An 11,134-nucleotide genomic window follows, 5' to 3' on the forward strand; every position below is an offset into this window, starting at 1 on the left:
GCAAAAACATTTCTTTAGGGTTAGGCTGTGTTGTGGTCTGGGTTAGGGTTAGGGTTAGGGTTAGGGTTAGGGTTAGGGTAAGGGGCTAGTAAATGCATTATGTCAATGAGTGTCCTGACAAGGACAGAAATACAAACCTGTTTGTGTGTGTGTGTGTGTGTGTGTGTGTGTGTGTGTGTGTGTGTCATTCATGGCTCCCAGCTCGAGGTCATCATGGTGGCGTTTACAGCTGGTGATCTGCCAGCGACCGTGACCTCCACTACTGCACTACAGGGGCTCACTGATGATGTGGGAACGATCTAAACACACCTGAAGCAGGAACCACTCCAAATAACTCAGTTTACTGTGAGGTAAGAATGTCAGATGCATTGTTAATACATTTAATGACCTCCCACTAATAACTTAGTCTGGTCCTCGATGCGACAGAGCTTCAACCATACTGTGGCCCCCTGCAGGGCCCTGCTGACCACCAGAGGGCCCCATGCTCTTGGGGGCCCAGAAGCTTCACAGTATGCATGGGTATATACCCTCTTATTTTGCACCAGTGCAACACTCAGCAGAATCCGATCCAGCAGACACTCCTTCATCCCCCACCGGAAGCACCTGGAACCGATAGTCACCTCCAACCAGGGCTGGAATCCTCATGGAAAAAGTCTTATAACTGAAGCATTTGTCAGGACCGGCAAAAGCAGACGGAGTCTCAAAGGATGTTTTCAAGCATTACATCAGAAACAGCGAGGAAAAAAAGAATCAGCAGGGCTACCAACAAACAGTAAATCCAGAACCAGGATAGCAAAACGCGAGGGAAGAACACAATGAAACGTGGGACATTATCACAAACATGGTACCATCATCAATAAATATTCAGGAGGGGAGATACGGTAGTTTGACAGAATGATTGGAAACATGGGGAGAAACATAGAGCTGACAAAGACCAAGACTCCAGGGGAGCAGAGGGAGCAGAGGGATTCCTGACAGCTCTGACTAACCAGGGTGGTGCTGATATCACATGTTTGTCCTCAATTGCTTGAAGGCAATTAGGGGAGTTCCACTTTTCCCAGAAGCCTTTGAGCAACCTTTTTTCACACATCTTTGAGTGGCCCCGGCAGGAATCTCCGTCGTCACTCTTTCAATGGCTGCACACACCATGTGGGCGGAGTTCCTGACTGAGCTGAAAGCTCAGCTGACCACCGAGTCCCCTGAAGCCAAACCAAGAGAAGAAACTTGAAAACCTGGAAGCTTCAGGCTAACAGAGATGCTCCTCTCCAGCCAGCCCAGCGTCGGCTCCAACTGCTTCTGGAGTGAGGCACTCAAGGAAACACCGTCAGTGGAGGTACCACACAGCTTTAGTCCATATCACGTAGAAGAGCCTCCACCCAAACCACCGTTCCCATCAGATGAGCCGGACGATTCCTGCCATCTTGTCCAAATGCGAAACACAGGAGTTGTTTGCTAACATGCTATGTATCTGAAATATAAATAACCAGAGTATAAAAGAAAATATACTTATCAGCTCTAACACAGTCTTAGATCTCCGATCCACACTGTTCACACACAGACTACAAGTTCCAGTTCCGAAGAGTACAAGAGTACGACACGTCCTTCAAAAGAATTCTACAAGCTAGAAGCAACTTCAAGCCGAGAACAAACAGAAGGAGGACATGCCAGGAGAAAACAAATGAGCCAGCACTGTGCAGCACTGTGAGTCCAACCGAATAGACTTACATATGTTTTGGAATTATTACACACAAGCTGAGATGTTTCAGGACAGTTTCCAGCAGATCATTATTATGTAAACCAAATACACACAAAACCCCCATTTGAAGACTGCTGTTTGCACTTGATGGTTCAGCTTGATGCAGCATCTTAGCTATTCAGAGCACACAAACTTAAATCAAAATCCAACTTTTAAATGCACCTTTTTACACTCATTTTTCATGAGCTGAACTCAAAGATGTAAGACCTCTCGGATTTCTATGCATACAAAAAGCTCCCACTCAAATATTGTCCTCAGATTTGTCTAAATGTGCCACTGAGCACTTTTCCTCTGTGGCCTTGACCTTCGACCTGATGAAGATGCTGTAGAGGATCATCTCAAACCATCTCAGGCGGCTGTGAGGCCAGTGATGGACCTCAGCTCGTGAAAAATGGGAGCAAAAACAAAAGTGTTGGATTTGAATTTTTGTTCAGTGCCGTAGGTAATTTAACAAACAATCCAGGTGCAAGAACTGCATTTTGGCAAACTACACACTTTACTCTTTTTTTCTCTTTATTTTGCAAACTGGGTTTTTTGTACAAGAGATTTAAGACAATTTGAAAAAAGAAAAACAATTCAGTGGTTGTGTTCAGATATTGCGGCTGCAGATCTCCCATTCATCCAAACCGGCATGAAAAGTGACAGATGGCTTTATGAAACTGAAGCTCATGTGCATGACTCTATGAATGTGTAATGGATAAATAAACCATGTGTGACGGATACGCTAGAAGCCTTCGAGTACGTTCATCCGTCTTTTCTGCAGCCACTTTATACAACCTGCGGTCTGCAGGGTGGAGGGGTGGAGGGGTGGAGGGGGGGCTTTGGAGTGCATCCCAGCGACACTGTGGACAGGTCAAAGATGGATTACTGAATAAGACGTGAACTCACAGCAGAAGCAGACTCCCGGACCGCCACAGCCAAAGACGCTGGCGAACATGAGCTTCTGTGAACAGCTGAAAGAAAATCCATGATCTTTATCATTGATCATACACACTTAATATCTAAAAACACCTTTGAACTGGGTAAAAATAAACAGAATGATCATCAAAACACAGAGATTTATTATAAAAGTGGAATGTTTAATATATTCAAATAATACAATTTACAAGATAATAAATGTTTTGGGTTCTCAGCAAATCATGCAGCTTTTTAATATTATTTTTAATTGAATCACATCCTATTATGTCCCTCCTTGCAAGCTAGCCAAACTAACCACTGACAAGTCCAAATAAAGACAAGTTGCAAATGAAAATGGAAAAGTTCACAGAATGTAGACACACTCCTTCACTTTCAGTGTCGTCAATACTCCTTTAACTGCGAGTTCTAGATGTTCAGAGAATAACCAAATAAGAAATACGATGTGGTGATCTATCCTGAGTCTAATTAGTAATAAACAGTAAATTAAAGGGTGAAAAAACACACTGAGGACAGAAGGAGATGACCTTCAGAGGGAGGTCAGCGTCTGATCAACAGCTTTTATGGCAAACTCTCCATGAAATGACTGAGTCGTGTGTGTGTGTGTGTGTGTGTGTGTGTGTGTGTGTGTGTGTGTGTGTGTGTGTGTGTGTGTGTGTGTGTGTAATCAGCTGTCAGCTGGCTCCTGCCAGCAGTGGAGAGCAGAGCTGTGCAGCAGCAGCAGCAGCAGCAGCAGGATTCACATTCAACCTGAGCTGTTTTCAGCATATCTCATCCTTTCTCTGACTGTGTGTGTGTGTGTGTGTGTGTGTGTGTGTGTGTTTATGAGGGTGTGTGTGTGTGGGTTTGGATTGCCTGTTTTTAGACTCTGGTGACTGTGCTGACAGCAGTCTGCAGACAAGGTAAGCCTGAAGGAGATTGATGTGGTGGATATGAAGTCAAAGAGTTTCACAGCAGTTTCACAGCGAACCGGCTGCACAGCGTTCTGTCTTTACTCTGTCTTTAAGAGGCTTTTCTGCACAATATTCTTGGTTCATAACCAGCTCTATATCCAGGAGGAAATCCATGTGCTGTACAGTAAATATTTTGAGAAATTATCTAAATTCAGACAGCTTGTGACTGAAAATGTTTTTTGCCTGTTTTAAAATGGGAAGAATCATTAAAACTTGTTTGATAACAAAGGAATGCTAACTTTTAAAATTATTTTTCACAAGAAAACCCAATGGATCGTACGTAATCAGTCTGTTATTGTATTTTTACTGACCATAGACAGTCACAATATGAAACAATGGAAAACATTTAAATAACTTTTCAGAAAAAGCAAGAGTTGAATATTAAGTTAGTTACTATTACTATATATTACCAAAATATGCATTTAATTGAGGGAGCATCACTACTGTAGGAAAACTATGCATCCAGTATCACCTTCCTCAAAACAGGAAGAATATTACTGGACTTCTTATGTTGATGAGTTTCTCTTTTTCTGTGATTTGATCCACAGCAGCTGTAGCATCTGGAAATGTTCCGTGATCACATCCCTGAAAAGTCCGACTGTATATATCAGCCAGTTTAATACATGAGTCAAATTAATGCATGAAAGTATTCAGTGAATTAAGAAGGTGATTATAGTGACTTCTTTACTACCTGTAAAAATCTCCTTAAATATTCTTAATAATGTGCTCAGCTGTATTATTGTAGTGTTGCTGTGATAAATGACCCTGGCTGTTGGCACTGTGTGGCTCAGATTAATGATCTGTATATATGAATAATTCAACTGTACCTGTAGGAAAATTTCCAGCCTTTATCATCTGTAAAATATTGTGTTTTTTGTTAAAAAAAAAAAAAAAAAAATCAGTGTCCTTTCAGCAAAATAAGAGCTGTGGGTGTGTTTATTCTGTCTTGCTCAGTCTCATTCCCTCTCCTTGGCACCACTTCGCTCTTTTTTTTTTCCTCCATTTTCTTACCCAGTGACTCTATTTTGGCAGCTTCACAATATTTACAGAAATCAGATTTAAATTAGCTTCACAGCTCCTATTGTGGAGCTGATTATTTCGCTCTACTCTTCAGTCACTTTGTCCGAATTCCTCCATTTTTTTTCTGCATAAAATTGCTATCTGGGTGTCTGACAGACTTTTACTTCTTTGCAGAACCTCCTTTTTTCAAACTCATTCTCTTTCTCTGAAGCTCAATGACTTTCCTTATACTTGGAGCAATACAGTTAATTTGAATTTAGCGAAAACAAACCAAAAAAAAAAAACAATCTCAGGAATTACAGGTTAGAAACTTAAAGATATTCAGAAAAGATTGCAAAAAATAACAATGGACAAGAAGAAAAGAATTTACGATAAAAGTCATGGGGAGCCAGTTGTTGAAATGCCTCTCATCATAATAACTGCAGCTTTCAGCACTTTTTCAAATACAGTGAAGAAAAAGACTTCATCATTACCAGAGCAAACATTTCTACAAGTTGTAGATCATGACATGAACAATTTTTAAAATTATTTTAAACTTGCCTGATATTTCACATGTAATTATTCTGAGTGTGTCAGAAATGATCCTTGTTAGTCGATCATCTTCCTCTTGTGTTCCTGCAGCATCAGTTTTGTGTCTGGTTGAATACATTAAAGCCTTTATTAGCATGTTTTTATCACAAATTAAAAAGAACACTGTCTCCAGGAGACTATTGCATCTCTGTGCTTTCCTGGGTGAGATGTGTTCCACCTTCAGCTTGGTTAAAACTCCTGCGGACAGACAGCTGCTGCTGTTTCCTCTCCCATCAGGCCTCGCTTCGGTGACGTCCCGCCCGCTGTCGCTTCTCGTTTCTGCGCGGCTGAAGATGATCGAGCTGGGCCTCGCTGACGGCAGCTTAATCGACGAGCTGATCGAGCTGACGGCCCAGAGCCTCGGCAGCCTGGAGATCAAGGAACACTTCAACATCATCAAGGAGATCGGCCGAGGGAAATATGGAAAAGTGCTGCTGGTCACTCATCGCTTCAGGGGTACGGCCAGAGTTTGGCTTCTGAAGTAAAGAGAAGAATTCCGAGCAGCAGTGTTTGTACCCGTGTTTCATGCTCTGTCTTGGAAACAATTGAATTGCAGGTCAAAGTGTTCTATAAAAATAGACCACAGACTAAAGCTGGCCCCCGGGCCACAGCTTGGACACCACTGCTGGAGATGAAATACAGAGCAGAGTGGGGAGTCGTAGGCTTACTGGATTTAGGCCTGGATGCTTTTAATTTGAAAAGTTTGTGTGTGTGCCTGGCTGGGAGGTAAACCTGAGAATTCTAAGATTCTGGAAAGTCTTTGCCTCTGGTCCTCAGTCAAAGTCAATCATCAATAATCCTTATAAATAACATCATACTGAAATGAACATGATACCTGTCTTCTGTAAGCTTCTGTCCATGATCGGTGGCAGTAATAACTCGGACGTTCTGCAGGAACTCCCATGGCCTTGAAAGTGATGCCCAAAGCCTCCACTAAGCTGCAGGGCTTCCTGCGGGAGTACTGCATCTCGCTGCACCTGTCGCGCCACCCCTGCATCGTGGGCCTCTTCGGCATCGCCTTCCAGTCCAACGAGCACTACTGCTTCGCCCAGGAGCTCGTCATCGGCAGGGACCTGTTCGCGGTCATCCAGCCCAAGGCGAGTCGGGCAGCCGCGAGGTACAGGTTCCAGGTCTAGACTCTGATCGCAGCTTCGCTCCTTCCTCCAGGTGGGAATCCCTGAGACGTCGGTGAAGCGCTGCGTCCTGCAGATCGCCAGCGCTCTGGAGTTCATCCACAGCCACGGCCTGGTGCACCGCGACGTCAAGCCGGAAAACATCCTCCTGCTGGACACTCACTGCCGCCAGGTCAAGCTGGCGGACTTCGGCCTGGCCCAGAAGCGCGGCACCCTGATCCGCTACATCACGGGAACGCTGCCCTACATGGCGCCGGAACTGTGCTCGGTGGCGCTGCTGGAGGGCCAGCGGGAGGTGAGCGCCCCTCCCCTCAGCGTGGAGCCCGGTCTGGACACCTGGGCCTTCGGGGTGGTCATCTTCTGCATCCTCACCGGGTACTTCCCCTGGGAGCGCTGCACGGACTCCGACGACTTCTACCAGGAGTTCGCCGACTGGTGCCGGGCGGAGGACAGGCCCGACGGCGAGGACGACGTCCCTCCGCTGTGGAGACGGTTCACCCCCGACGCCTTGCAGATGTTCGCCAAGCTTCTGGATCCAGATGTAGGAAAGAGGGTCACGGTGGGGGAGGTGAGGGCCTATGTGGACAAGGACTGGTTGAAGAAGGTCCAGAGTGGAGAGCAGGGTACATCCTGTGACTCTGGGAGCAGCAAGGTGGACAAATAGAGCAGGAAGGTGTAGGATATCGACCTTAAAGAAGCTGAAGGCTGGCTTGTAATTTGTAGCAATAAAGCGTGTTGTTTGCACCACACTGAATGATGGCGATTCAGTTTTTGACTCTTTGACGGGATCCGGCAGAAACACACCACAGCGTTGCTGGACTGTACTGATCCACGGAGATTTAAGTGAACATTTTAAAGATTCAACATTAAAAGCTCTTTAAATCCAACCTACAGTACCTTCATGAAAATGTAGGCAGAACAGTTTCAGGAGAAAATCACCATGATTACCTGACTGGATCGTTACTTATTCGGTATCTCGTAAATACAGCCGTACCACAGCTGAAACAGCAAAAAAGAAGTCTTTTCTTATGTTAGTGCTGAATAGAGAGACTTTCAGTTTGAATCCATCAAAGCCATTCTATGTGGAGTTTGCATGTTCTCCCTGTACATCTGTGGCTTTTCCACCTTCCAGACTGACTCTGTCTTCTGGTTCACCCTAAAGTCTCGAGTAAAGTATGGAGAGCGGAGAAGCTGAAGCATCCTCAGCTGTTCTAGGAGAATATGACTACACTGACTATCTTCAGCAAATGCAAAGGGTTCTGAGAATAGTCTGTCTTTTCGGGCAAAGCTCTCCCCACTTGCATTTTTAATCATCTCACACAGATTTGACTTGGATTCTACAAAACCCCTCCATCGTCATTCCAGCTCAGAGGTGCTGAAGCCGATTCCAGCCGTGTGAAGACAGCCGACGCCTGGATCAGTCAGTCCGTCGCAGGACAAACACTCGCATTTACACCTGCATGACATTTAAATCACTCATTAATCATATCGCATCCATACTTTTGGATTGTGGAAGGCAACGACTTTAAAAACAAGCTCAACACTGAAAGGCTGTGAAGGACTTGAACTTCCACCACACAGGCCTGAATAGAAAAATAAATGATGGTGTGAGAAATGATGTCCTGACATTTCTTATGATGGTTTCAGAAACTAGAATGTTGGCTGAGTTTATCCTAAATCAGTCTATTTTTCTAAATATGAACTATTGACCATGAATAGTCAGTTTAGTCATCTTTCTGTTCATCCATAAATTCAAATGTGTGTTGTACTGTGGAAGAAAACCTGCGTACTGAGGGAAAACCCACACCCAGGAAGAACATGCAAACTCTCCTGGAATAAGAATAACTCCCATATCTGGTGTGGAACCAGGGCTGGTCTCCCTTTGAGGTGAGGATGTGTCCTACTGTGGTCTTTCACTGCTGAGGAGATTAAATATCACCGGTTTTAATGGGTGAATGTCTTTAACTCATTCATATATTCTACAAACTCTCACAGAAAACTTGATACCAGCTTACTCAGCTTACTTACAGCTTTCTCATCTTGTTGTCCCTGTGAGCTCTCAGCTCTCTGGTGACACAAAGACGGTGCAGTCCCCACCTGGACAATAAAAGTGGAATTTTTCTTCATCATTTCCTCAGCACGTTTTGCATGTTAAAAGCAAAGACACACACACACACACTAGCTGTTTTAAATACATGCTCTTTCATATGTGAAAGCTGGATATTTTCACAGAATCCACCTCAGACGGGACGTCTAATAAGACCACATCCAGAAGGACAGTGTCTCGTCACCTTTTCACTGCTGGTTGAACGTCAGCTCATGCTGTCATATTATACTGTATGTTAAAGATCACAGCGAACAAGCAACAACGTGACGCCTCCTCATGTATCCACCACACTGTTTGTGAGAGAGCGCCCCTCTGTGGAGTTTTCTGTACGTGCTGATGAAAACCATCTGCTGAGAGTGAAGCAGAAGACATGGAGAAGTGGAAAAAGCTCTTTTCTCTTATCCTCAGGAGGGGTCATGGATCAAGGGTGACGCTCTCTTGTTCTTGTGGCACATGGAGCGATGCAGGTGCTTTAAGGCGGCGGTGTTTCAGGGATGTCGCAGGCCCGGAGGAGGCTGGACCCCCCTCAGGCCCCCCTCTGGCCCCCCACCATCGTGTTTTACTACATTTATAGGACATTACGTTACTCTGGGTTCATTTTTCAGTCACCCTCAGGGTCCCAGTGCACGTCCAGGCCCGTGGCAACGCTGCCAACGTAAATCCCACCGCAAAGCCGGGCTGCGGACATTTGACTCACCAGCTATCCCACCTGGCGTCGACACGCAGTGTTTCCAGCAGATTAAACCACGTTCTGAATGCCTGCTCCATGCAGCAAGTCATTACAGCCAAATCCACCAGACCTGGGGACTTCAGCGTCCATAAACTTGTTTCCTATTCATCTGATTTAGTTTGCTTTTTCACTGAAGGTTGAAGTTCATCAGATAGGCTGAGTACAATTTCCAGGAAGTAGCATCGACTCGAGACACGTTATCATCACACGATTTCCTCATCTGCCAAATAAAGATCGTTTCGTGTCCTCAAATGATGGTGAGAGGCTTTCCTGTTTATCTAATCTGCAGAGCTCTCGTGTTCCTGACACATCGGTCCATCACCCAAACTTCGATAGAGAGATACACGGCCGTGATGTGCGAGGCCATTTCAGGCCGATTGAGCTGCACTCCACTGCTTTCACCCATCGAGCCTCTTTGCTTCTCAGAAAATGCTTTGATAAGAGATTTTGTAAAATTTTTATTAAAAGTCTGAATACATGTTCATGCATCAGGTTTGATTGTGGAGCATAAAAGCACCATTAAGTTTTACATTAAAACACAACATAGTTCCAACAAAGCAGTGAAATACAGCTGATAATGTTGGCATCAAACCCACAAAAACAGAGCAGACCTGTTGGAAAAGCTTTCTGAGCCATTTCATTCTCCGAATAAGTAGTGAAAAACTAATTTAAAGGTTAGTTAAAACTGCAAAAAGCTAAAACAGTGTATGAAAAAGTTAGCTTCATGCAGCAAAATAGAGATTAAAGCATGAAGCGATTGGCTGAAACACACACACACACCTCAGGTCAAAGCACTAATCAGTTAATTAAAAGGCTAAACCTAAAGAGTTTGGAGTAAATTGAAAAAAGCTAAAATAATGTAAAACATTAATATTTCACTGATGAAATAACTAATTAAATGGTTTTCTGAAGCCAATAAAGAACAAAAAAAAAAATGAATGAATAATAAAATAAATAACACTGAATGAAAAAAAAAATGAGCTGGCTAAAAGATGTAACAGTTATCCAACGGTTCTAGGTATTCTAAAATATGGAAAACAACATTTTAAATTAGACCAAATGATTTAGATAATTGTTACTGATACACTAAACTGAATCAGTGAGAGCAGAAGGAAAGAACATCCCACGTTCTTATGGAGAAATTATGAAAAACACCCGTTAATCAAATATGAGAACACGACAAAAACTCATGTACTGTGTACATTAATCACATGTTTGATTTGTTCTGAATAACAGCACTGAACATCCACATTTCCATTGAGCTTTTATTTCTGAAGCCCGTCCAGTGACCCACACGTAAACCAGGTGGGTTTTCATCCAGATATGTGGATTACAGTTTTCTTTATGTTCTTCCATTTCATTTGAAGGTTGATGACACACATGGAGATGTCTGGCTGACGCTAAACACACACACACACACACACACACACACACACACACACACACACACACACACACACACCGGATACTAAAAATATCAAGATTTGTTGTGGAAAATCACCACGACTGCGACCTGGGCCTCTGATTGGGGCGGTGGCTCTTCTGTGCTGGATGATTAAATCTTTATTAACAAGTATCTGTGATTAACGGAGTCTCGTGACAGCTGTCCATCCAGATTAGATCAGTATGCCAGTTTACTGATCCACTCACTGGATTGTGGTCTGAGACATGAAAGCTTCAGGACCGTGGATCTCTCAGGAGCAGGGGCGATTTGAAATAGAAATAAATGACAGAGCATTGATTTCAGGGAGGATGTTTCTAGCATCTTGTCTTGAAAGCATCAACTCTTTAGCGCTTGGTTTAGTTTATAAACCAAGTGTGCTCATTTTAAAGGAGCTTTTTTTTTTTTTTTTTTTTTTGAGTGTTTTGAGTGTTTGTCTGGGTTCAGGTATCGAGTCTGGATTGAGTTTATAGAGTCTGGGTTCTGGTCTTTGGGGGCCTGTCTTTAGC

At 43.8% G+C, this 11,134-nt stretch overlaps 1 protein-coding gene across 1 annotated transcript; it reads left to right on the forward strand.

The window, feature by feature from the left end:
• Positions 1-5,507: 5,507 nt before the first annotated feature.
• On the forward strand, positions 5,508-7,011 carry LOC115407466 (serine/threonine-protein kinase SBK1). The gene is made up of 3 exons (XM_030117812.1): positions 5,508-5,670; positions 6,109-6,311; positions 6,382-7,011. The coding sequence occupies exons 1-3, from the start codon at positions 5,508-5,510 to the stop codon at positions 7,009-7,011; spliced, it is 996 nt and encodes a 331-aa protein (XP_029973672.1).
• Positions 7,012-11,134: the final 4,123 nt, after the last annotated feature.

This window comes from Salarias fasciatus, chromosome 20, assembly GCF_902148845.1.
Source record: "Salarias fasciatus chromosome 20, fSalaFa1.1, whole genome shotgun sequence".
Classification (NCBI taxonomy): Eukaryota; Metazoa; Chordata; class Actinopteri; order Blenniiformes; family Blenniidae; genus Salarias; species Salarias fasciatus.

Excerpts from the sequence above, each read along its gene's own strand:
- LOC115407466 (XM_030117812.1), top strand. The coding sequence starts at position 5,508 with ATGATCGAGCTGGGCCTCGCTGACGGCAGCTTAATCGACGAGCTGATC. Across the intron at positions 5,671-6,108 it reads GGTCACTCATCGCTTCAGGG|GAACTCCCATGGCCTTGAAA; the intron begins GTACGGCCAGAG and ends GACGTTCTGCAG. Across the intron at positions 6,312-6,381 it reads TCGCGGTCATCCAGCCCAAG|GTGGGAATCCCTGAGACGTC; the intron begins GCGAGTCGGGCA and ends TCCTTCCTCCAG.